The sequence below is a fragment of the Canis lupus genome, chromosome 11, assembly GCF_048164855.1.
Source record: "Canis lupus baileyi chromosome 11, mCanLup2.hap1, whole genome shotgun sequence".
NCBI classification, from domain to species: domain Eukaryota; kingdom Metazoa; phylum Chordata; class Mammalia; order Carnivora; family Canidae; genus Canis; species Canis lupus.
In genome coordinates this window covers 43,514,287-43,541,809 of record NC_132848.1, presented here as the reverse complement: position 1 = coordinate 43,541,809, position 27,523 = coordinate 43,514,287, and the positions used below count along the sequence as shown (strand labels likewise).

The window sequence follows — 27,523 nt, the reverse complement described above, 5'->3', positions numbered from 1 at the left end:
TTACTTGTCTTTTTAATTCTCATTCTCTCACCTGAGTAGAGTGGACTTTTCCTGACATGTTATTTCGGTAAGAGCTTTGATACAAAAGGAGGTATGAGAATCTGTCTTCTATTACGTTACACATCAAAGAGATTTGCAAACACTAAGTAGGGGTATGTGGTAGAATGTAGAAAAATATCCCTTTTCTCAATAGTTCTGTTTGTTTTGGAAAGGTCAGTTGTTTTACATAAAACGTACACTACTTACAGCAACATTTATGTTAAGTTTATTGTTGTTATTTAAAATAAGTATGAAAATAAACGTTCCAAATGCTCTCCATTTTAATTTCTAATATAGTAAATATTGACAGATACAAGCCACATAAACAAGCACTTTGGAATCCCCAGTAATGTTTAAGAGCCGAGAAATGTACAAACAAACCACTGGCCTCGAGCCTGTCACAGAGGGCTCTGCTAGTAATGCAGTCGCTGAACTCCTGTCCTATTTCTGCGGTTGCTTCTGTCTCACCGTCTCTAAAACCACCACCACCACCACCACCACCACCACCACCACCACCACCAGATACAGCTTGACTGGGAATGTGCGGAATGGAGATCACATGTTATACATTTTTTCTAAGTCCCAGTATGGCCCTGGGATCTCTCTGGGGGTGTTTCCCGATGGCCAGGGCAACAGTCCTGGTTGATATCATCGTATTTGGAAATTTCAGACAGGACCAGACTTTGGGCTCCAGGTGTTTCAGGATCACACTGGGACGTCTGCTTTACAGGAGTGAACAGCACGACTCAGGCAGATGCACGCTGCTCCTTGGAAGTCATTTGGGACGGCTTCCACTTCGGGGCATCCTGTACAGGGCGCGCAGGGCACGCAATAACTGCTCAAATGGGGTTTGGAAGGGAAAGAATTCATCTACGGGGACTCTTCGGAATAGATGCATGCGGACATGACTGCCCACGGAAGACCTGTGAGGCGCCAGAAACCCAGGTAACACGCCTCTAAAGCCACTTCTTCGTGTGATGCCACCGCTCCTTCCCACGCTCGCCCTGCCCACGGCGGCAAGGAAGCAGCCTGCACGCCTGGGTTCAGGCCTGTGCGCCGGCTTCTGCCTCTGCTCGGGATCCTGCGCGCTCCGGCCCGCCGGGCAGGTAGGCACCTGCTGGGAGCGTGGGCTGAGCCGAGCGGGCGGGGCGCCCACCCTCCGGGGGGCGTGGAGGGAAAGAGGCGGCGGGCAAACGTGTGCGCGACCCGGAGGCCAGGGATCGGGACTGCGGGGCGCCCCGGGCCGGCCCGGGAGACCTTGGGGAGGGGGCGGGGGGCGGATTCCCTCTCCGGGCGAAGGTGCGCAGCTCGGCCCACCTGCCCGGCCCGCGGCGCTCCCGCTCCCCCCCTCTTCTCCCGCCGGCCTCCGCCAGGTAGGCTGAAGCTGGCTTCTTGCAGGTGAGCGGCGGCGGCGGCAGCGGACCCCGGGGCGAGGGGCGCGCCTGCCACCGGGTGCGCTGCGGCGCGGCGGGGTCGGGGCGCACCCCGGGCCCAGCCGCCCTCCCGCCCTCCCGGGCCGCTCTGCACCCCGCCCCCCCCCCCCCCCCCGATCCCTCTCCAGGCGGGATTCTGGGGCTCCCGCTCGGGGACGCGTCGGGGGAGTGTGCGGCCCAGGTCGGAGGGCTCCCCACCCAGAGGGGAGGCTCCGGTGGGCTCGCCCCCGGGACAGGCCTGGTCGCCCGCCCCGCCGCCTCCTGTCGCTCCTTCTCTCTCCCTTGTAGCCCGACGGGGGATGCTGGCCCTGCTGCTCTGCGGCGTGTCCGTCGCGCTTCCGTCCTTTGTCCGAGCAGGTAGGTTCGGCTGCCCCCGGCCCCGAGGCCGCCCGCGGTCGCCCGCCCCGATGCGGGTTCGGTGCCCGGCGTCGGATGCGGGCCTCAGGCGTCACCGTGGGGTTCCGAGGTGACTTGGCGGGGGTGCGGGCGGGGGTGCGAAGAGGCAGGTCTGGATGCCCGACGGCCAGAACACTACTTTATCTGTGGCCGGAGGTCATTTTACGCCCCAGGGTAAAAACCAAGAAACCATCGCGCAACAGGTTTCTTCCGAGAAGATGCGCAGGGCAGTGCGATGCTAGGCAATCCCGGAGAAGCGAACTTCAAAATGAGCCGATTGTCTGACGCTCCTTTTCGGGACGGGGGACTTAACACCTTATAGTCAAGACAGGGTGAAATAGGGCAGCTCGGGCGGCTCAGCGGTTTAGGGCCGCCTTCGGCTCAGGGCGTGATCCCGGGGTCCCCGGGATCGAGTCCCACGTCGGGCTCCCTGCGTGGAGGCTGCTCTCCCTCTGCCTGGGTCTCTGCCTCTCTCCCCCTCTGTGTGTGTCTCTCACGAATACATAAATAAAACCTTAAAAAAAAAAAAGACAGTGAGAGCAGAGCAGAAAGAAACAGGACGAGGGTTCAGAACAGGAGCGTTTACTCTGACAGGGAAGGATGAAGGGGTTTGGGCTTCTAGGGAGGACGGGCAGGAGAGAAATCATTCCAAGTGGGGAGGATGAGTCAGCGTGTTTTATGAACACATTTGAAGGCCTTCCAATTATGCTTTCACATCAGCAGACTATTTCAGGCAATTCCCACACTGAGAAAACTCCCCAATAAAATTTCAAATTGGCTAGAAAATTAAGGAGGCATTTGTTAAGACTAATCATCAGTAACACTAGAGTTCTCGTTCCTGATTTTCCCTCTTTCTTCCTCTAGACGCGTGCAAGAATGTTAGTATGCAAAACGAGGCACCTTCCGCAGGCCAGCCTTTTGCTTTTAATTGTACATACCCTCCGCTGACGTCTGGGAAGGTACATGTGACATGGTACAAGTATCCTAGCAGAATCCCAATATCCAAAAACACACAGTCTAGAATTCACCAGGAGCAAAACTGGATTTTGTTTCTCCCCCTGACCCCGGAAGACTCAGGGATCTACCAATGTGTTATAAAGTAAGTTTCTCATTTAAAATAAAACTCTGTCTCTCTGTTTCATACATGTATATGAATATGTATAATGTATACATATTCATATAAATGTATAATGTTATGATTATATACATATACAATTCTTTTAGGAGAATTCTTAATAAACATAGACAACTCAATGAGAAGATTAAAATAGAGTTTTATAATTGTTACCAGACGATTGCTAGTGAACATGTTTTAGAGCAGATTTGTAAATCAGTTGTTGGAACAGGAGAAGCATCTTTTCCCATTAAAATGAGGCCACAAGCCAGACTGGCTTGCAAACCTGTTTCTCCCAGTGTTATTGCTGCCTTCCTTCTTGGAATGCCAGAAGTGTGTGTGAGTCGTGCAACTAGATAGGAATAAACCTCCTTTGAGCACCTTTTTTTTTTTTTTTTTTGAGCACCTTTTTTTGTAAGGGTTCTGTGATAGGAATTTAACAGCGACTAAGCATCAGCTATGTTCCAGCCCCCTTGCTAAGCCCTGTGCTAGGAAGCAGTGTAAGTGAGGAGCACAGGTCTGGTGGGAGACAGGTGAGGCTGGTGGGGGCTGTGGTGAGCCAGAAAGCACATGCCTCACCAGTGGTCTGTTCCGCTCAAGCCCGTTTTCTAATTTTTCAAGGGAACCTGGAAATTGTGTGTGTGTGTGTGTGTGTGTGTGTGTGTGTGTCTGTGTGTGTGTAACTTTTCAGTAAGCTTTGTGTGTGTGGCTTAAATAAAACACATCTGTGGACAAATTCTGGCTGAGGGCCTCAGTTTTGTTACCCTCCCTCACTGATGTGCTCATCCTTGGCAAATTATTTGATAACTCTGAACCTTGGTTTTCCTATCTGTAAAATGGAAGTATTGCCAGCCTGATAGGGTTGAAGGGACAGTTGGCTGAGATGATGTATGAAATTGGTACTCCAGAAAGGGGATCTTGCTCTCTCCCCGCTGCTTTGTCTCCATGGGGTTTGCCTCTGACTCTCCGTGGTTCACGAGGGGGCATGGTTGCGAACCCCTGTTTCCTGGCTCCTCTGCACAATTCCACTCACCATATGGATCAGGATGCTGATGTCTTGTGGAGGTCTGCAGTCCTGTTTGACTCTAGATTACGAGAGCTTGAGATGGTATGGCACGCAAATTCATCTGGATGTCTAGGCTGCATTTAAAATACTTAAATCTGGGAGCTGTGAAACCAGGAAAGAAAGCCTTTCATAGAAAGTAGACATAGATGCTGTCTGTCATGGAAGAAACACGGATTCTCACAAATCTTTGACATACAGATCGATGCATACTTAGTAAACTGCATATTTTTACTTTGAATTAATTTCAAATTCACACAAAATTTGCAAGAATAAAGAAGTCTCATCTACTCTTTATCTAGATTCCCTCACTGTTTAACATTTTGCCACATTTACCTTAAAATTCTCTCTCTCTCTCCATATGTGACTGACCCCTGAGCAACGTGGATTTGAACTGCACAGGTCCACTTACATACAGTACATTACTATAAATGTATTTTCTCTTCTTCATGGTTTTCTTAACATTTTTTCCCCTCCAGCTTACTTTATCATAAGAATACAGTATATAATGTGCATAACGTTGAGAATATGTGTTCATCCATTGTTTATGTAATCAGGAAGGCTTCTGGCCAACAGAGAGCTATTAGTAGTTTGGTTTGGGGGGAATCAAAAGTTCTATGCAGATTTTCACTGGTGTAAGGGATCCAGAGCCCCTAATACTTACATTGTTCAAGGCTCAACTGTATATGTAGATTTACATGCAATATTTTTTGAACCATTTTTTCCAAAACATGTAAGTTGCATGCATCATGTTCCTTTTGCCTGGAGTGGTTTGATGGGTACTTGCTATCAATAAGAATGTTCTCTTACAGAATTGCAGTAGAGTTATGATATTTGGGAAATTTAACTGTCATACAATATTTTTTGTCAATTCTCCACTCATATGCTAATTTTGTCAATTGTCTTGATTTTTCTTTATCCATGTTTTTTTCTTTCCTTTCTGGTAAGGGGGCCAATCTGGCCTCATAGATTACATTTGGCTATCAGGTACTTCCATTCTCTTTCCATCTGGAACGGTTCCTTAGTCCATTCTTCAAGACATTGACATTTTTAAGGGATATGGGCAATTGTTTTATATTCTATCCCTTGATTTGGGTTTGCCGGATACCTCTTCATGAGTAGGTTGAGATTGAACCTTCTCAGCTGGAAAACCACGAGGTTCACGGTGTCCATTTGCTCCTCACTGGTGGTGTTTAGCCTGACCACTTGGCTAAGGTGTGGTCCAGCATTTCCGTGACAGAAATATTGTTTTTATTCCTTTTGTAATTAATGATGTGTGAGATGGCATCCTGCCTTGCTTGAGGTAGAACATTCTCACCGTATCTTGATGATGATGTGGCCGTGTTTGAGAATGAACGGCTTCATTTGACTTTGTGGTTGAGTTCATGAGGTTTCAATTTGCCATTTTCTTACAGCAGTACAAACACCTGTCACAGAATACACGTAAACCTAACTGTGTTACGAAAATACTGGTGTGATATTTCTGGAAATGGTCAACTGATTTTATCAGACGAATACAAACAAATATTACATGCCGGAAGGGACGATAGTCTTACGTGTCATCTGAACTTCCCACAGAGTTGTGTTTTGGATTCAATAACGTGGTATAAGGTAAAGAAACAAAATAACTTTCCTCTTGGTATTTTTCTTCTTCCTTAAAACTCACTTGCTTTTTAGTTTTAAGTCGTATCTCTTAAGGCAGAACTGGTAAAGAGATTTGTGTATCTGAGACATATTTGTTAGGTGATTGTGATAATTTTACTCTGCTAATTATTGATTTTAGAATTTGTGGTTATTACAGTTTTATGATATTTTGTTACTTGTATTCAGCTCCTCTCCACAATTACAGTTTTCAGACCATCCTCAGTTATTTTTTTTTCTGAATAGATTAATTAGTTTGTTTGTATGGGTGCTACATGCCCATGATTTAATAATCAGAAAGTATAAAAGTGTGGCAAGTGTCCTTCCCGCTTCTGAGCTCTATTTGCCCTGAACCCATCACACCTCTCCTAACACATGGCCACTGTTAATAGGTGCTTGCATTCTCTGCATTATTTTTGTATAATGCTGTACAAGCAGTGAAACTGTGTCCTTGTCCTTCTAGTTTTACACAGAGAACCCTAAACCTACCTTTCTGCACCTTGGATTTTCACCTTCAAACATTCTCTTTTCTTGGCTCTACTGGCAGATGATAGTGTCTAAGACATAATCCTAGGCACGGAGGAGCACAGGCTGGTTATTACAGATTGGATTCGTTTTCCTGTCACTCTGCTTGTTAGCACTTGCCCATACAACCATCTGGGTGGTGAGGTTCCTCTGTGGAAAGCTTTTATCTACCGATTCAATTTCATTAATGGAGATAGGCTTATGCCAATTTATTTCTTCCAGAAGGAGTTTTGGTAAGATTCCTTTTTTGGTAGGAAATCACTCATTTCATTAAAGATTTCAGATACTCCGGCATACAACTTTTATTATCATTGCTCTTTTCATGTCTGTTTCTGCAGGTAAGATTCTTCTTTTAATCCCTATTACAATGTATTTCTCTCTCTTCACTTGATTAGTCTCATAAGAGAGTTGTCAGTTCTATTATTTATTTTCAAAGAATCAAATTTTGGCCTTATGCATCCTATTGTATGCTTCATGTTCATTTACTTTGTTTCCACTTTCCTGTCTCACAGAACCATGGCAATGAGTATCCTTATCCCTGTCTTTTTAAATTTTTTAAGATTTATTTATTTATTTGGGAGAGAGAGAGAGAGAGAGAGTGCGCAGGGAGGGGTGGCAGAAGGGGAGAGAAGGAATCCTCAAACAGACTCCATGCTGAGCAGGGAGCCTGATGGTGGGCTGAATCCCAGGATCCTGAGATCATGACCTGAGCTGAAATCAAGAGTTGGTCCTTTAGTCAACTGAGCCACCCAGGCACCCTTTATTCCTGTCTTTTAATGCACATCTGCCAATGTAAGAGTTTTTTAGGGTACATATTGCTTAGCCTTCTGACTGTTAGACTGTAGGGTATGTATATGAATGAAGTATTCAATTTTATTGATGCTACCAAGTTACTTGACAATATTTTATATCAGCTTATACTCTTCCTGCAATATTCTGGGCTCCCTAACACCTTATGTAGAACTTTGCATTATAAGGTTTGTATTTTTAAAAATCAGTTTGATGGGTACAATTGTTACCTTATTGTTGTTTTAAATTGCTTTTCCTTAAAAAATTTCTTAATTTTTCTTAATTAATTTCTTAATTAATTTCTTAATTAATTCCATTAATTATTACTGAGATTGATCAACTTTTTCATGTTTACTGACCATTTTTGAATCCTCCTCTGAACTTCTGACTCTTATCTTCCGCCCTACTTATTTTTTTTCACTTTTCTTACCATTTCATCACCGACTCACAGGAGATTTTATATATTTGTGTATCCTGGGCACCAATATTTGGAATGCATGAACATTTTCATTGCAGTATAGCATATACATAGAAAATGCATAAAACAAAAATGGCCAAGCTTGATGGTTAATCAGAAGGTGAACATACCTGTGGCTACGCCTTCCAAAGATCAAGGTCAAGAACTAAAATACCACCAGAAGGCTCACTTCTGCCATCTTCCAAAAACAATGCCTCCCAACCCCCCTGACTTACAATAGCACAGATTAATTTTGCTAGCTTATGAACTTTATTGAAATTGAATCCTGTTGTTTGTAGCATTTTGTGTCTGGCTTGCTTGGCTCTGTAGTAAATTTGTGAAAATCATCATTTGAAGTTAGAATTCGTTTGATCATTTTTTTAGGGCCGTGCTTTTAGTGGTTCGACCAAACCACGTGGCCCTTTCACATCCCAGTTGACCACTTGAGAGTTTGGTGAGGATGCTCCTCATTGTGGAGCCCTGGCTCTAGCTTTTGTCCCTGACACACCATAGATCTGTCAAAAGCCTGGTCTGATCAGTCTGTCTGCCATCACCTTCAGAATCACTGGGGAGAGTTAGTTCTAAATACCTACTGTTCCATTAATGAAAAGTTCATCTTCATAGACTTTGTAGTTACCACCTGTGCCTTCTCCACTTGCAAGGCTAATAATACCTGTCCCTTAGGTATTAGCTTTAGTTCAGTAAGTTTCTAGTGAATAGGTGGATGGCTTCTGAGTTCTTTCTACCTCCAGTATTTTTCACTTTTTACTTGAGCAAAAATTCACTTTACAATTATATTTGTAGGAGTCAATATAACCTTTTTCCCCCAACACTTCCTTGTGTATCAACTATTGGGCCAGTGGAAAAATTACACAGGTATTCCTTTAATGTGTGTCAAGATATATCGTAAACACTCTGCATACTCTCTCTCATTACCCTCCTATTAGCCTTGGCTCTGACCACAATTTAATTATTAACAATAATCCTGTTCAATGTGGCATCTGGTTGGCTCAGTTGGTGGAATATGACTCTTGATCTCAGGGTTTTGAGCTCAAGCCACATGTTGGGCATGGAGTCTACTTGAAAAAAGAATTTTTCCTCAAAGTATTCTTGTTCTGTTCAGAGGGTGTTGACTTCCAGGCTACAGTCCCCTCAGCTTCAGTTGGCTCTGACTGTGGCATTACCCTTTTTCCAAGTCCTACTTTGGCTTTCTCTGATTATGGTGAGTCTTAGTTCTTCTCTGTGGCTTCTGTAGACTCTTCCTCAAGCATCCTGTCTCCCACCTTGCAGCCTTGCCATCCTTACCTCCTGGCAATGGACCCTCTTGACAGTAGGACTCTTCTGGAATTTTTTCCTCCTGGCCTAAACCTGTTGTGGTCATAGATTTGAAAGCATTTGACATTTGTAGAGAAGTAAATTTTTAAAAAATGATTTTATTTATTTATTTATTCATGAGAGACACAGAGAGAGAGGCAGAGACATAGGCAGGAGAAGAAGCAAACTTCATCAGGTTTCTGCAGGGAGCCTGATGAGAAACTCAATCCTGGGATCACGGGATCATGACCTGAGCCAAAGGCAGATGCTCAACCAGTGAGCCACCCAGGTGCCCTGAGAGGTAGATTTTTAGAACCAACTTTGTTACTACCTCAGTGTTAAGAGGAATGGATTTTTTTTTTTTTTTTTTTTTTTTTTTGCCTTTTTTAAAAGCACTTGCTTGGACTAATCTTCTACTCACTGAATCAGATTATCCACGGATGAAGTTCAGGCATTTTTATTTTTAAATCTTTTTTTTTTAAAGATTTTATTTATTTATTCATAGAGACACAGGCAGAGGGAGAAGCAGGCATCATACAGAGAGCCCGACGTGGGACTCGATCCAGGGTCTCCAGGATCATGCCCTGGGCTGCAGGCGGCGCCAAACCCCTGTGCCACCGGTGCTGCCCGGCATTTTTATTTTTAAAATAACTGCTCAGGGGCCCTGGGTAGCTCAGTTGATTGAGCATCAGGTCATGATCTCAGGGTCATAAGATCAGGCCATCTTAGGTTCTGTACTCAGGGAGGACTCTGCTTGAGATTTTCTCCCTCTTCCTTCCTCCCTCCTTCTCACCCTACCTCAAATAAATAAATGAATCTTAAAAAAAATAAAATAACTGCTCAGCTTGAGAAGACAAGAGGCTAGGAGCCAAGCAATATAAAGAGGAGAGATTCTGAAATTGTCCAACCTATCCAGATTCAGTGACATCAGTTAGGGCTCTGTTTTTGTTATGATCTAGTTGTCAGATGTTGAGTCGCTATTTGGGCTGCAGTGTTTTATTCTGTCAAATGAAAGTATTTAGAGCCTATTATCTGCCTGGATCTGTGCCAGGAAATGCTTCCTGGAGGAGGTGACTGTTGTGCCCTTAAAGACTGGATAGTACAAAAAAAAAAAAAAAAAAAGACTAGATAGTAATGAAGCCAGTGGGGAGCAGAGGGAAGGATGGCAATTAAAAAAAAAAAAAAAAAAAAAAAAAGCAACAGTTGCAAAGGTATCAGGTGAGAGGTGAGAGAGAATGGTGTTTGGGGCATTGGTTAGAGTTTGGGTTCCATGTCAGAGTGGAGTATGGTGATGTTAGGAAGTAGATCTTGTAGGCTAAGCTCCTCAGGTCGTCACTGCTATGAATACATTAGAAGGGTTTACAAATGGTGGCATGTGGATCATTAAGGCTATTTCAGAAATTTAGTGACTACATGGCCTCAATGTAGGAGAGTGTATGATGTAGAAGTGATGGAGTGAGGGGAAAGGAGGGGAGAGTATGTGGAGGGAACTTATTCCTGGTGGACCCTCTTTTCTCCACCAGTTGGAAGGGGATGTTAGGGGGAAATTTAGAAAAAACAGCGTAGGTAAATAAGTGAATGAGAGAGTCAAAAGCAAAGAATTTCTAGGGTGAAGATCATGAACTTGTTGAGATGCCAAGGTGAATGTTGATGGGATTGTCTCCTGTAGTGCTCATCGGGCTGTAGGCATGGAGGCGGGGGTGATGGAACTGACACAGATGGGGTTTTGTAGGCTTAATATACTGGAAAAATCAAGGGTGACTGTACTGAGGAACTGAAAGGGGGGAGCAAAGTAATGGCCACATGATGGGAAAGAAAGGAAGGCTTGAGGGAAAGTGGTAATTCAAACAAAAGACAGGGATTAAGGGGACTGGTTCAAGGTGACAGAAAAATGAGTCTGATAGAAAGTTCAGGTAGAAAAGTCCATAATGAATATGGTGGCTAGCTGCTCACTATCCATGGTGAGCCTCTTTAAATCAGGGCAGCTATAAATAATAGAACAAAAAAAGAACAAAGCAACTCAAACACCACCTGTGCTTTCCCAGAGTTCCCTACAGCTCAGGCTGTGGATGTGAGTCAGTTTCTTCAGCTGGCTTCCCTTGAAGGGCTTGCGTGAGTATGGTAGATCTTCCTGCTTTTTCTGCCCCAGAGAACGCACGTAGGGATTTTCTGTGGCCGTGTCCCAGGGCCCAGAGTCTGGCTCTGTGGGAGTGGAGAGGCAGTGCATATGGCTTCCGATGGGTTTATTGGTGTGGCTCCTATAGAAGTGGCATGACTTTGCACACTACAGTTGCATAGTGGCGACCCCTGGTCCCAGACTTGGAGTGTGGTGTGTTTCAAGTCTCGATTTCCACCTTACAGCTGTGGTGGAGGCAGCAGGTGTCCTGTGAGCTTAGGTCTGCAGTGAAATTCTGGCTTAGATCTCACTCCCTGAATACCTCTGAAAATTTTGTAAGCCCCTAACATGCTGCTTTAAATCCCTTTCCCACCTGAAACAGGTGGAATGTTTTTTGTTTTCTGCAACTAAATTCAGTCTGAGGAAAATGGCCTTCTAGGTTTGTTTTGGAGAGTTAGTGAAATAACTTATCCATTGGGCACTTAGTTCAGTGTGGGCACATAGTGCTTACTTGATAAATAAATATCAGATATTATTCTTTGGTTAAAATGAGGGCATGGAAGAGATGGAATAATAAGAAATTATCATCAGAATGGTATATTTGTTTTTAGGAATTCAGAGACATAGTGGTTCTGGATAATGAAAAAGTCCAGCTTGTAGCTGGGAGAGTTGAAGACCGAGAGGAGTAGAGGTGGTCCTTGAAATTGAGATGTTATAGAGGGAAAGGTTCAGGTATTAAAATATCCATTCTCAGAGGTAGTGAAGTGTTCACATTTGGAATAGTATTTTTTTTTTTTTATTCCAAATTACCTCTCAATACAATGATTTCTGCTCCACCACTGTGCTAATTCTATGTTTGCTGAGATCATTCTCAAAGACAAATATAATCATGTTATTCCCTTGCTGGGAAACCTTCAACGTTCATCCCCTTCTTCATGGTTTTCTGTTATTGAGCTGCTGGTTGCCTAACCAGTTCTGTAGGCACTGCATGTCAGCCAGAATGCTCTGGGGCCACTTTATGTTTCCAATCATTGTACAGATTGGGTTAAAGGTGGTCCTTCTTGGTGCTTGAAAGACAAAATGCATTCAAATGTTTGCTGCTATTATTATTAATATTTTAAGTTTAAATCTTATTAATAGGATGTTGCCCACAAATTTTTAAATAAACATCGAGGCCTTCTGAGAATTTAAATTCTGAAGTGACACATGGTGGATTACAGTAGAAGCAGTCCTGTGTTACCATGAAGGAAGAGAATGGCTCTTAAGCTATCAAGGCCGCGTTTTAATATGATGAAGTATTTGTACATCTTGAAAGAAAGAAGGAGTTGATTAGAAAGGGACTGATCAATGATAGAAACATAGAAAGGGGGGTTCAGAGATTGCTATTATATGAGCTCTCACTCTAGAGAAGAAGTTTAAGAAGTTTTCATAGTCAAAGGACTTAATGCTTTTTGTTTGTCTCTACTCTAAAGAAGGTGGCATCACAGTATTGGAATCAGATGCCTTTACCCATCTGATTCTTACTAGTAATTCCCATTCTATTTGGTAAGCAATTGTCTAATTATAATTGGGTTTCCCAAATAGGGAATGATGTAAGACTCCTAGAATTTCGAATTGTAAATAAATGCTCATTCTGGCATGAATGAGTTTCCTCTTCCAAGATGGATCCATTCACACCATTCCAAGGTGAAGAATGGGCTCTGATGCTGAGCTAGCTATAGCTGACTCAGTGACGAGAGAGCTGGACAGTTGGACAATTAAATTTTTATTAGGGGTTATAAGTTTGTCTCTATATTATGATTGTGAGCTTCTAAGGACATAGACCACATCTTATTCCTGCATGACAGGGCCTCTCACAGCCTAGCAAAGAGCAGGAACCTGAATGCTTGAACGAATAAAATGGACTTCTAACCCAAGAACTCACTGAGTAGAGTGGCACTTTCTGAGGAAAGGAGAAAAGTTTTGGGAGAGTTCAGAGTGGGTCTGTGGGATGCAAGAAGTGGCGATTAGCATGAGAATGTGAGTTCTGACAGGACAGATGGATGTTGAGGCCTGCCCTGTGGGTGGTTGCTGAGAATGACAAATGAGAAAGGCATTCCTGAGACTAATCAGGCCTCAAGTTGATTTGGTGTTCTTGTTATTGGGGTGGAAGCACAGATGATGTAACAAGTTACATGATATCTGCTCATAAGCCTAGTGACATACTTTGACTATTATTGTTCAAGCCTTCAAGCAGAATGTTCTTGAAGAGTTATTTTGGACCTCTGTAAAGTCCAACCCAATAGGTGAAGAAGGTGTATTTGGGCCTGGAAAGCAGTGGAAGCAGTCAATAATCAAGTGGGCTTGCGATCTTGGCATAGGGGCTTGGCGCCATGAGATGGTGGTCCACTGGGAGATATGGGCCTCTGTGGGTGGAGGGCATTCCTGCCTGTTCACACCCTCCTACCGCACCCCTCTGTGGGCCCCATGTAGTCCTCCTCCATGCGGTCTCCCTTCTAGCTCACCTATGCCTCTATCTTCCCAACTTCCATTAGACTTAATATTTACAGCACTCACTGTAGCCTGTAGCATATCCTTTGTCGAATCCACAGATATCTTTTTATCTATCATCTATCTATCTATCTATCTATCTATCTATCTATCTATCTAGATACAGATATTGTCTTCAGTTAGATTATAAATTACCCAAGACCTAGGGATCACATATGTTTGTTTCTTGCATCTCCCTGCAATTCATAGGATGGTGCTAACTAGAAATGTAACTGATACACAAAATACTCTTTGAATTAAAATATACGTGTATATATACATTTATATTTAGGACTGTAAAGAGATTAAAGAAGGACGGTTTATTCGCTGGGGAATAAAGCTTTCGGTGAGCAATGTTTCAGCAGAAGATGGAGGGAACTATGCATGCCAAGCCCGACTGACACACACAGGGAAACACTACACTGTTTTAAACAGCATCACTGTGCGTATCAGTAAGTATGCTCATATCCATTGCCTTGGCTTCTTCTTGGCTTTGTGTGAGATGGCTGGCTTCTCGGGCAATGGTAATTCTTAATCTTGATTTTCTTGAAGGTTAGTGGGCTCTCAAACTTACCATGTTAGAATCAGAGGGTAGAAAGAAGAGGGCAGAGGGCATGAGCAGTTTAGTCATCTGGAAAAACAACACTCAACCCTCTTGGTATGAAAATTAAATGACAGCATGTATGTAAAGTGGGTACTGGGGTGCCTGGCAAAGTGTAGGTGTTCAGGAGGTGGTAGATATTACTGTTCCTCTTATTTTCCTCAGCTGTCACTGGTATGACCACTTTGCTGGGCCATTCCAGCTTTGGCCTCCCCTGCCTGGGGTATGCAGAGCTCCAGGATACCTGATGCTCATGAAGTGTCCGTTCTCAACCCAGAGCAGCCAGTTTGCTCAAACATATGACCTGGAGATTTGAAAACAGAATCTTTAGGGTAAAAGAAATCCTAAAGATAATTTAACTTAAGCCGTTATTTTTTTTTAAAGGTTTTATTTATTTTTTCTTGAGAGAAACAGAGAAAGGCAGAGACATAGACAGAGGGAGAGGCAGGTTCCCTGCAGGGAGCCTGATGCAGGACTTGATCCCAGGACCCTGGGATCACACCCTGAGCTGAACGTAGACGTTCAACCACTGAGCCACCCAGGTGCCCCATTAAGCCATGAATTTTATAGTCTCAGGAGGGGGTGACTTATGAAGATTACAAAGCTGGTCAGTGAAGAAACAGGACAAGGATGGAGGCTTTTGGTGCCCAGATGAGCACTGTTTCTTCTCAACACATTCAGTGAGGAGTTCTTGCTATGTTGCCTTTTGCTCTTTGTTAGTAGACAACTGTCTTTTCTGTTTACTCATCTAAATGGAAAGAACTGAAGACTGAGTATTTCTTTAACTGGGATCATCCTGTCTGTCACTAATTTCTATCAGACTTCATAATACTGGGTGGTACCTAGCAATTTCTTGGTGGTGTGGCTCTCTTGGGGCATGTGTTCAGCATGAGTGGCTTCCTACTTCTCACCTGGAACCCTTTAATTAAGAAAATTAATTGTATTACATTTTATGACTTCTATGCTCTTGAGTTTTGTGTTACCTGTTATCTCTCCAAATATATGCACAAAAGATTTTCTTCTTGACTATCATGCTTAGTTTTACATTGGTAGCTGAAGGAATTCTTTGAAAGACAGAATGAAGACTACGTCAAGAGGTCATTGAATTTCAAATAGTCTATATTTCATGTTATTGCTGTAAACACTTATTTATGACCTAGTTCATGCCCCAATTGTTAGAACCTGTTAATTAAACCAAACTAAACCAAACCAAAACCAAAACCATTGTTTCTTCTTTTGAGAAGCTCTCAACTTGGTGGTAGTGGAGCTAAAGATATAAATGAATCATCATTTCACATTATGTAGTAGGGATAGAGTTATAGATAGAGTTGTAGATAGTGTCTGGGGGAACAGGAAAAGAATCAGGAATAGCCACAAGAGTGGCAAGGAAATGGTCTGAATTTTGAAGGAGTCAAGTTTATAAAAGTAAAGTGTGAGAGGCAGGGCAGAGAGTATAGTATAACAAAGCATAGAAGTGTCTACCAGCATAGTTTGCATTGGATTTAAAGCTAATTTTATTAGAGCATACGTAAGCATGGGGAAAAGAGTGCTGGGACCTGAGGCGTTAAACAGGGTCAGGATTTAGAGGCCCAGTTACACTGAGGCTTTGCCATGCGGCCGCTGAAGAGCCCTTGGATGAAGAGTGACGGGGCTTTGTTTGTGATGGATGAGACCAGTCTTGAGATGGTTGAGCAAGAGTTGAGGAGGGTCTTGAAACCTGTAGTCCGCTTTGGCAGCTGCTGCAACAGCCAGTATTGAGAAGAGTGCTGATAATCTGAACTTGAGTGAAAGTAGCAGGCGATTCTTCAGGCAGGAATTTGGTGGCTCTTTGCTGGCCACCATCTTGTGCCTAGTAGAGACAGCCTGAGAAGAAGGAAAGCAGCCATGACTGCTGTTCTGATGGAGCTTTGAAGTCTGAGCAGGGAAGGGAGGCAGAGATAAATCAGATAGTCTGCTCATGAGATGTGTAATTACCAAGGAGATTAATGCAATGAAGGAGTGGAAAGTGTGAGATCGAGCAGACAAGGACCTATTGAGAAGGCAGAGGGTCAGGGAAATCTTCTTGATAACAGCGACACTGACGGGCAGGACACATTACCTGAGTGATGGAGTGGGTGAGATTTTTCCAGACTGAGGGAACAACCAAAGTAAAGGCCCTGTGACAAAAACAGATCATGGTATATGTGAATAATAGGAAGGAGGCAGGTTGGTTGGAGCAATGCTAGATAATGAGGTTAGAGAAGTATCCAGGACCAAGAATTGGTAGGAACATGGAATCCAAAGCAGAGAGTATGGAGTTTATTCTAAAAACAATGGTAAGTAGCCAGAGGGGTTGCAAGCAGGAGTAGCATGTGACTTGCAGGCCTGAAAGCTCAGCGTGGCTGCCTGTGCCCAGAATGATCCCTATAGAACAGGAGTGGCAGGTAGGAGACAGGTACAGAAATGCAGGTAAGATATCAGGTAGGCACAGGCTACATGGTGGCACTGAAGATGGAGACATGTGGATGGGTTCAAGGTATCTGAGGAGGTCAACCTCACAGGGGTTAGTGTTGGATTGAATATGGCATTAGGGATGTGGCAAGGTCAAGGGAGCTAGGCCTTTTGGCATATGCAACAGACTGGATGGTGATATAATTCAATGAAATAATATAACTCTAGAGGGAAACTGGATTTAAGAGTGAGATCATGAGTTTGGTCATGGGTTTATGTTGAGTACTTGGAGGTGCCCACATGGAGATGTCAAGTTGACCATGGCCATGGCCTAGAGAAAGGTCTGGAGATGCAACTTGGCCTAGATGATAATGGAAGAGGTGGATATGAACAAGACTACCAAGGAAGGACTAGAAAGTGGAAAATAGAAAGTTTAGCCATGAAGAAGGAGGCACTCATGGAGACATGTTAGGAGATGAACTTTGTCTGACTTACTGATTGATGATTTGAAGAGGTGAGAGAAGAACTGTTGCCTAGAGTGACTTCCAGATTTTAGTTGTGTGTGATCTGGTGCAAAGTGATACATTAACTGGCTGGTGATGACCTCTGTCTGGGACACAGTGAATTTGAATAGTTTGTAGGACGTGCAAGTAGTATTGTCATTATAAAGGACACAAGGTTTTTCATTTTTCTAACCTTCCCTTTGATAACGTCTCTGTGTCCCATCCCAAGTAGAGAGGAAGAATGTGGGGTGAGGTGGTTGATTGTTAGATGTTGGTGGGCAAATGGGGAAAGGAAGTAGTAGAAAAACAAAGGGCTGGAAAGTCAACACGAGGGGAGATAGCTGTACAGCGGAGTGGAGGAATGAAGGATCTGAAGAAAAACGAAGAGAACAGGATATAAAGAATATGGAGAAGCAAGGGATGGAGGATGGAGCAGTGAGGAGCAAAGATAAAACATTAGGGTCATTCTCTCTCTCTGTCTAGGACCTAGACCAGAGCTTGGCCTAGGGCCACTGCTTACAAACTATAGTTAGATTATTAGGTAGTGAGATTTTATTACACAATCTTAGCAGTTTATATATAGAACCGAGAAGTGAACTCTCCCAGTAGCCCAGCTTTTAGGTTTTTCCTTAGCAATTTAATTATTTCTGGTTTGAAAATATGCATTTATGAGATGGTCATTCATCACACCATAGGTTTTGTTCTTTACTTGACTAATGTTTATTGAAGGCCTGCTCAGTGTCATGTTTTTCTTTACACAATTGTGGTATAAATAGTTGGGAATGTGTCATACATGATTCTAATGCAATTTCACGTGGATATGATTTCTTAGCAGAAACAAATGGATATGCAGAAAGAATTCCTAAAATCATTTATCCGAAAAACAATTCAATTGAAGTAGAACTTGGTAAGTAAAATTATTGGAGTCATTGAAATCACTAAGGGCAGATTAATATACATGTTTAATATAGAACCAGTTGAATTTCATTGAATGTACTGAAACTTGATAAAACATTTTTAAAATTCATGTAAAAAAGGTTGGAAAAATTTAGCAAGAAAATAATTGCATAGAAGAAATAAAGAGACCTTTTCTAGTAAATATTAAAGTGTATTTAATTATAAAACAACAATAAATAAATACTGGTATTTGCATACAAATAGAAAGATTAAAACAACATAATGGAAAACAATAAGTAGATCCTAGAATAGAATATACAAAAATCTCATAAAGGAGATTTGTGGTTTAAAAATGTGTAGAGAACAGTATAGTTTATGTGTGATATTAGTATAACTTGTTAAATGTGAAGAATATGAGGCATAAAAATGGATTTTTGATGAATTAAAGAACTATGTATAAAAATAAGCCCACAAAAGTACCGTTAAAAACTAAGATAAATCTATATCTAACCTCTGAATGGTGTTCTTTCTATACATAAAATTAATAGAAGAAATCACAGAAGATTAAAAATTAGACTAACATAAAAACTGTAAATGTCTGTATATAGGAAAAATGGTAAAGTTAAAATGTGAATGAAAAACTAGGAGAGCATATTTGGAACAGAGACATCAAAAAACAGGTAATATCATTTCTGTACAAAAATACCAACAAATCAAGGAATAGGAATAAGCTAAATGAGATAAATGAATAATTCACAGGACCAAAAAGAAAAAAGACTAACGAAATATGAGAATATAGTCATCTACAATAGAAGAAACATGCACTAAAACAATGATATCTGTGAAATTGGTAAGGATTAAAAAATGTATAATACCAAATATTACCAAGGATAATGTAGAGGGTATTCTAATACATTACTGGCCATGAATATGAGCAATCCCTTTAAACCATTTGTGTTTAAAGCTTTCCAAAGATTTTCTGTCTCACACAGAGTAAAATTCAAAATCCTTGCATTCCCAACATGGCTCTCCATGGCTGACTTCCCCTTGCCAGTGCTCACATTGGTAAGCTCACACTTGATTGCCCTGGCATACCTGCTGTTCCTTGACCATCTCAAGCACAGTTCTACCTCAGAGACTTTGCACTTGCTGTTCCCTCTACTTGAAATGCTCTTCCTCACACAGCTTCGTGGTCTCTTCCTTCACTTCCATCAGATCATTGATGAATGGCATCTCACTTGACCACCACATTAAAATAGCACACCTCTGGGGCGCCTGGGGTGCTCAGTCGGTTAAGAGTCTGACTTCGGCTCAGTTCATGATCTCGGGGTCCTGATATTGAGCCTCACATTGAGCCCCATGCTGAGCTGAGTGAGGAGCCTATTTCTCCTTCTGTGCCTCCCCCTGCTCATGCTCTCTTTCTTGTTCTCTCTCAAATAAATAGATAAAATCCTTAAAAAAAAAATAGCACACATCACTCACCGTTATGCTCTATCCCCTGACCTTTCTCTATTTTTTGTAAAGTACTTTTCACTACTTCACCTATTTTGTTTTGGTATCTCTAATTCTATTTAAATCAGTGTTCCTTAGGAGCTGGCTTTTTCTCTGGTTTGTTCCTTCCTATATCACCAGTGCTCAGAAAAATTTCTAGAACATGTTCAAGAAATAGTTGTGAGATAAATAAATGAATGGACTGGTATAAACTATGTAGAAGGAAATGCCAGTATGTATTCAGAACCTTCACAAATATGTATAACTTTTGTGATGTAAATTCTAGGTGGTAAATTCTAGATGGTAAGCCATATACAACAGAAACAGATCCCCAGGGCCCCAGGTATAGATAGATAGATAGATGATAGATGACAGATAGATAGATGATAGATAGATAGATAGATAGATAGATAGATAGATAGATATTAATTGTGCTTATTATGTTCAAGGAAGGAAAAGAGATGATTGGGGCACCTGGGTGGCTCAGTGGTTGAGCATCTACCTTTGGCTCAGATCATGATCCTGGGGTCCTGGGATTGAGTCCCTTGTCAGGCTACCCACAGAGAGCCTGCTTCTCCCTCTGCCTATGTCCCTGCCTCTCGCTGTATGTCTCTCATGAGTAAATAAATAAAATCTTAAAAAAAAAGAAAATATATGATTGCAATTTTCAAAAGACAACTGTAAACTTTAAAAAAAAAGAATATTAAGTTTGGAAAGGAACAGGTAACTAAAACCAAAACTCAGTGAAAGCTTTAGTAGCATATGAGACATCTGAAAAAGAATTACCGAGTGAGAATATAGGTCAAGAGAAAATGGCTTAAGCACAGAGAGACAAGAGACCAGAAGTTAGAGAGGTTACACAGAGCTAACATGAATATAATTGCAATCCCAGAAGAGAGAGAGAGAAAATGGGAGGAGAGGCAATATTATTTAGGTGATAATCTCAGAATATTCCAAAATGTAGACATGTTCATATAAAGGCCCCGGAAGCTAAGGAGACTCAACAGGACAAATAAGACCAGGGCTACACCTTGAAATACCATAGTGAAACTGCAAACAAAAACAAAGGAAAAATATCTTAAGAGTTGGGGGAAAAAAGAGGGAAAAAAGCCCTTTGTGCACAACAATACGCCCACTGTTGGAATTTTTCATGAAATAATGGAGGTTGTCAGCTGAAAAAAAAAATACTGCTAATTTTATAGTGAGTGAACATATGACAAACTAAAAGTGGCAAAATTTGCCAACCACAGTCTTACACTAAAGGAGCTACTCCAGTGTTCTTTAAGCAAGAGGAAATGATTCCAGATTGTGAATCAGCTGCGTAGGAAGGAAGGAAGGAGCAAATGTTGGCGTAAATATGAAAAAATCCAAATGAATCTTGGATGCATAAGGCAATAATGATGACGACTGTTTATGGAATTTAAAATATATATGAAATTGGAATTCACAACCACATTTGCCTGTATGCTGGAAGAAAGTTAATTGCTATTGCATCCAAAGACTTTAGATTCTCTTAGAGAAAAGAATATAAATATCAATAATATCAGACTTTGATAAGTTCAAAGATCTATGTTTTAATATTTACAGTAACCCTAAAATAGTAATAATTTGAAAAATACAGCGTTATATGGAACAATGAAAAATAATCAAGAGGAAGATAAGAAGGAATAAAAAGACAGCAGGAAAAAAAAGACTGATACAGGACAGATGCTACAAATAAAAAAATATTTAAGATAGTTGATTTAAGTGTACATTTGTTACCGATTGCACAATGGACCAAATGCTCCGAATGAAGATTGTCATACTGGATTTGAAAGAAGAAATCATAACTCTGGGCTGTTTATAGATGCTGGAAGAGAAAAGATTAGAAAATGATATATGGTATAAACACTAACCAAAATAACTTTGGCATAATTATGCTAATATCAAAGTAGATCTGAAGGTAGAATGCATTATTAGAGGTAAACAGAGATGCTTAATAATGATTAGAAGTCAATTGTGAACCTGTAGACACATAATAACTTGGCCTTAAAAGTGTGTGTGTGTGTTTCGTGTGTGTGTGTGTACACATGCAGAGAGAGAGTTAGGTCAGGATTACAGGGAGAAATTAAGTCCACACCAATAATGGAATAATAATAATGGCAGTTTGTAAGATAGCTGGTAGAACAAAGCAAACAAGACACCCTATCATGACAAACAAAATGTGCCCAACAAATGGCCTAATGTTCATATTCTAGAGTCCTGAGGCCAATCACTATAGATTACACATTTTTTCTAAGTACAATGAAATGTTTAATAAGGAGCATCTAGGTGGCTCAGTCAGTTAAGCATCTGCCTTCAGCTCAGGTCATGATCCCAGGGTCTTGGGATGGAGCCTCGAGCTTGTGCTCTCTCTCTCTCTCTCAAATAAATAAAATCTTTAAAAAGAAAAAAGAAAAAGAAAGGAGAAATGTTTAATAAAATTGACCATGTATTGGCTGTAAAGATTGATTTGCAAAAATCCAACAGATTGAAATCATGTAAACTATATATTCTCAGACATAAGACACTGACGTTGGAAATATGTAATAAAAAGACAATTAGAATAACTGTATAGGTTGGAGAGCAATCATATAAAAAAACCCTCTAGCCCATGTATAAAAATAGAAATCAGAAAATAATTTGAGAATGAATACTCATGAAAGGATTACACCAAGGTTGGTGGGATACAAAGATTTGCTCAGAGCATGATTGATAGTCTCAATTAGAAAAGTAAGTTAGTTGAAATATCCATGAGCTGCACGCTCACCCCTGAAGACAGAAAAGGAGAAGCACATAAATCCAACAGAAATGGAAGAAACAAAGTGAGGAGTAATAGCAGAAAATAGTGAGATAGGAAATGAACATGCAATTGAATGATGAACAGAGAAAGATGTTGTTTTTTTGAAAAGTGGAATGTATTTGCCAACCCCCTGAATGATTAAGAAAGGGAGGAAGGCACAATCTGAAGGAAAAAGAGGCCATCACCATCGATCATATACAGTTGAGAAAGATCATAAAAGAATGTTCTGGAAAACCTAGCGCCAAACAATTTGAAAATCTAAAAAGAAGTGGGCTATTTTCCCTAAAAACCAGTGCATAGGATCTGGCACAGGAACATACAGATTCCAGAATAGGCATATGACTGTAAATGTAAAATCTTGTCACAAACAATTCTAGATCCACTTGGCTTTCCTGGTGAATTCTGCAAAGCATTTAATAAAGAAATTTGACATATTTAAACAAATTGTTTCACAGCATAGAAAAAGAAGAAACAGCCGCCGTTAACTCATTTTATTAGGTCAGGAAAATCTTGACACTCAAACCAACAAAAATGTTGTTACAAAGGAAGTTTCCGGCCAATCTCATTCATCAACATAGATGAAAAAATTTAAGCACATTATTAGCATATTTATTTGACAGCAAACCCAAAGGGTGATACATTGCAGTTAAGTTGGGCATACCTGAAGCAATGCCAAATTGCTTCACATTAGGTAAGTCATCCTTTTATTTTACATTAATAAACTAATGGAGAAAAAATAATACACTTGTAGATACCAAAAAGTCATTTCAAACACCTGAACAAGGAATTTATTATTAAAAAAAAAAGAACTTTTAAAACTAGGAATGTAAGAGAATGTCTTTCATCAGATTTTTAAAAATTTATCTTTAGAAGCCTATAGAAGAAACAGCATACTCAAGACTGAATTATTAAACATATTTCCTTTGTTTTGAAGGAGAGCCAAAATCTCAACAGATTTTATTTTTTGCTGAATTTGATAAGTCGATTATAATGTTGGTATGGAAAGGTAAAGACTGAATAACAGGGATCCCTGGGTGGCACAGTGGTTTAGCACCTGCCTTTGGCCCAGGGCGCGATCCTGGAGACCCGGGATCGAATCCCACGTCAGGCTCCCGGTGCATGGAGCCTGCTTCTCCCTCTGCCTGTGTCTCTGCCTCTCTCTCTCCCTCTCTGTGACTATCATAAATAAATAAAAATTAAAAAAAAAAAAAGACTGAATAACAGTCAAGACATTTTTAATGACAAAGAACTAGCTGAGGGTATCTGTACCACCAGCTTTCAAGATTTATTAAAAGGCTACCATAGTTTAGACAGTGTAGTTTTGACACAAGGATAGACATTGGTTAGAATTGAAGGCCCAGAAATAGATCCACCATATAACGCACTTGATTTTGGCAAAGCAAATGCTGCTCCAGGCAAGGTGTGATCTTTTCAATAAATGGAACTTGACAATGGGAGGGAATACAAAATAAAAGAAAAATTGACTCCCTTCTCACACTACTTATAAAAATTATTTCAAGTGAGTTATAGATCTAAATATGGAAGTCCAAACGATGCATTTCTAGAAAAAAAAAAAACTTCACGCTGTGACAGTTTACAACAGAGGGTATCAACATGGCCAGGGAAAGTATAAAAAAGTGCTCGACCAGGTGCAATCTAGGGAAATGCAAATTCAATTCACTTTGTGATGTCTCCACACATACATCGAGATGACAAAAATAGACTGACCACACTACACACTGTTGAGTGTGTAAAGTAACCAGCACTCACCCATACTGCTGGTGGAAGTGTAAATTGGTACAACTGCGTTGGAAAGCAATTCGGCCTCTCTTTTAAAGTTGAAGGTACGTGTGTCATCTATGATCTACCAATTTTACCGGTAGATAGGTGTGTGTACCCGTCATGTACACGGGTGTGTAAACGTGAAAGGTGTTCACTAGAGCCTCAGGAGGCACGCAGGAGGGAGCTCCTAGCAATCGTACTCGTTGAGGCAAACACTACAACGATGCAGATGTGTGCCTAGCGGCAGCCAAATAAATACTAATATATTCTCTTCTCTGACTGGAGCACATGTACGTGCAGCGGCATGGGTGAGCATCACAAACAAAATGTGAGGCAATGGAAGCTACAGTTCAAGTATGAGTGGGTAAGCGATAAAGTATAAAGTAGGCAAGGGACTGGTGAGAGGCTTCTGGAGTTCTGGCAATATACTGTTTTCTTGGGCTGAAGGTGGTGTGGATGTGTCTTTTACATTTATCTTCTATACTTTTTTAGTACATATGTGTCATAGTTTACGATTTAAAAAAAAAAACACCTTATTTCCACCTAGAATAAAGAAACACGAAGTATACTGTGTAGAAATACAGTATTTTTTTAAGGTAGAGTAAATAGATGGAATATATTGGGCCCATGGAGCAAAATAAAATAGAAAATAAATAAATATAAAAATATAAAATTATTAAATATAATTTGTGAATGTGTGTGATGGAGTCAGGATAGGAGTCACAATTGGTGAAGTTGAAATTTCACTGGATTTAGAAATAGAAAACCAGGGTTCATGTCTCATTTCCTTCTCAAATGTGTGACCTTGGGCAAGTTACCAATCTGTCTGAACTTCAGTGTTCTCATCTGTAACATGGACACTGCTGTACCTCCTCTTTCCTGATTATAGGACTGTTTTGAAGATTAAAAGACTGAAGGAGATGATGTGTGAAATACTTTGCAAAGTTCTTTGCTAAGTTTCCTAAGACTGGTAGGAGTATTTGTGTTCCTGATATTGTAGAGGTCATCGGCCAGAAGCTGGTGATATTTGGCAGCATGTGGATATCTCTTTACAGATACACACCCTGGAAGGTCATTTGTCCCTTATGATCTGTGTCCAGGGAAAGAATAAAATAGAGGAGCACTGACCTCCAGGGGGAATTTTTAATAATCAAAAGATATTCAGAATATTATTTAATCAATTGCTTTTTTTGTAGGCTTTTCATGTAACATTTATGAATTCATTCTTATAGGCTCCGCCCTTACTGTGGACTGCAACATCACAGACACAAGGGATAACACAAATCTCCGATGCTGGAGAGTCAATAACACCTTAGTGGATGATTACTACAATGAATCCAAACGGATCAGAGAAGGATCTGAGTAGGTGTTGGGTTTTTCAGGCTTCCCTAAAAGCTGGCAAGAATTCCTTCACTTATATTACATTGGTGCTAGTCCTGCTTTTTAAAAATGCTTCTCACTGACGCCTCCTAACTTTTTTTGGCTTTGTCTCTCTAAGATCTCCTCAGGGCTATGCGGGGCAGAGCACCTGGTTCAGAGAAGTGTGAGGTGCTCATGTTCTCAATCCTTCCTACATCCTAGTTAGACAGAGAAGGCAAAGCATCAAGCATGGCCTTCACACACCAAAATCCATTACTCACAGCTACTCCGCAAAACCAGCCTCACTCCTGTTTGGTTTTATCATGAGCCATAGATCTTCAAGACTTCAGTAGTGAAGCAGGCAGCAGCCTGGGGACTTTGCGGGGAGACAGGATTTCATCATTGGCTACTGGCATGGTAGAAAGCCAATCTGTGGTGGCACGAATTGGGTGGCGTAAAGCAAGACGAGTGAGGCCAGAGGGTGGAAGAATTTGTGCTGAGTCCCGCAAGGTAGTGAGGATTAGTAGAGAGGAGCAGGAGAAAGCTCTGGAAGGCTGAGGATGCCGTCTGTCACAGTCCAGAAGAAAATAAAGATCTGGAACGGCACAATCCATGCACCTCGCTGAGCTAGTGTGTGAAGCCTTCTCAGGGTAACAGGATGGCCCCAAGTGTTCCCTGGAGAGAGAATTTTATTCTCAAGACTGAAGATGATACACTGTGTTGGGTAACTGTGACTCACATATAATTGATTGGCTTCTCTTTTTTACAGATCCCACATTCCTTTTCAGAAACATATTTTTTACACAGTGAACATAACCTTCTTGGAAGTGAAAATGGAAGATTATGGCCACCCTTTCATCTGTCATGCTGGAGTGTCAGCAGCATACTTTATCTTAAAACTCCCAGGTAGTGGTTTGGTGGGGTACATGCCGTTCAGAGGGTTCAAAATGATGACAAGGAGACATTGGGGGTGAGGCAGGAAGGTGATATTCAGGCATGAGTTTCTTGTTTGGAATTTGATGGTTTTAAGCTCATTTGCAGAGGCAGGGGGTGAGGGGGCATGCTCCGGAAGGCAATGAATGACCAACTCAAGAATTTCCAGCCATCACTCCTGTCTACTTACCAGGGGCTTTATGAGTCTCATAAATATTACATGACACGGTCTTCTTATCGTGACCATTGCATTCCCAAGATCCCTGAAGTCTCTATGTTACAGGTTCCCAGACCCACATCTTCCCCAAGGGATAGATGGCATTGTGGTTCCAAGAACTGGAGAAGGACAAAGAGAAGTGGAGGATGGGAGGGAAGGGCAGATCCATCTAACAGTGAGAAGCTAGAGGTTCGAACAGGTGGTCAGGATGGGATTGGACACCCGCACGCAGAGAAGAGCAGAGCAGATCTGCGGAGTAGTGCTGGGACTTAATCAACAGATTGCTATTTCTGTTGACCCAGAATGTGTTTTAGTTATTATGCTTTTTCATGCCATTCATTTAAAGATGTGCAGTAGTGCATAGGGATATCTTTGACCTCAAACCATTTGCCACATGATGTGACTTAGGGCAGGTTCTGATAAACTCTTTAGGGAGTTTTTTTTTTTTTTTTTTTGTAAGTGAATGTGCTCTGGGGAGTTTCAAAGAAAAGAGAATTTCCCCTTCTCTCCACCCCCACTCCCACCACACCCCCATTCATAGACACCTTCTAGTGGAGACTAAAGCATTGGGAAGGGGCTGATGAAGGAAGTGGTGTGTGCAGTGGGTTCTAAGAATGGAGAGACTTTCTCTTCCTCTGTTCTTCTTCCACTTTTCAAGTTCTAGAGCCTCCTTCCATGGCCTGACCGGTTTGGGCTGCGGCAAGGGAGAAAGCTGTGTTGTTCCTCCATGGGACCCGTAGGAGCCTGTTTGCTGGGACTTGACATTCCAGAGGAACCGGTTCTGCTTCTTGGTCATCTCCCACCCATTGCTTTTGCCATAATCACTCCACAAAGTGTTTGCAAAGCAGAGCAGAGGAGACTCCCTTTCTGAGGCTGTGCCTTGCAGACAGGCGTCTGGCCTGGACTTTGAGACCTTATTGGCACAAAGAGAATGAGGGGGGACCCTGGCTTGCGGCTGGTCTGATGGAGAAGACAGAGTTGGCTTTCAGGGGAGGCAGCTGATGGCTATTTATTTATGACGGGCATCCTGCTGCTCAATTCTGAGTGCCCGTGAGAGCAGTTATGACAGTGGA

At 41.6% G+C, this 27,523-nt stretch overlaps 1 protein-coding gene across 4 annotated transcripts in view; it reads left to right on the top strand.

The window, feature by feature from the left end:
- The first annotated feature begins 611 nt into the window (after positions 1–611).
- IL1RL2 (interleukin 1 receptor like 2) overlaps positions 612–27,523 on the top strand; it is a 44,102-nt gene continuing 17,190 nt past the window's right edge. Inside the window, exons 1-8 of one of the 4 annotated variants that reach the window (XM_072844418.1) lie at positions 612–1,145; positions 1,761–1,829; positions 2,733–2,967; positions 5,461–5,656; positions 13,709–13,868; positions 17,783–17,857; positions 25,174–25,303; positions 26,070–26,206. In XM_072844418.1, coding sequence (XP_072700519.1) covers positions 1,772–1,829; positions 2,733–2,967; positions 5,461–5,656; positions 13,709–13,868; positions 17,783–17,857; positions 25,174–25,303; positions 26,070–26,206 — 991 coding nt within the window. In that variant the 5' untranslated portion in view covers positions 612–1,145; positions 1,761–1,771. Of the gene's footprint in view, positions 1,146–1,216; positions 1,438–1,760; positions 1,830–2,732; positions 2,968–5,460; positions 5,657–13,708; positions 13,869–17,782; positions 17,858–25,173; positions 25,304–26,069; positions 26,207–27,523 lie in introns of those variants that run through there. The other 3 variants (XM_072844420.1, XM_072844419.1, XM_072844417.1) reach the window with 3 other exon arrangements.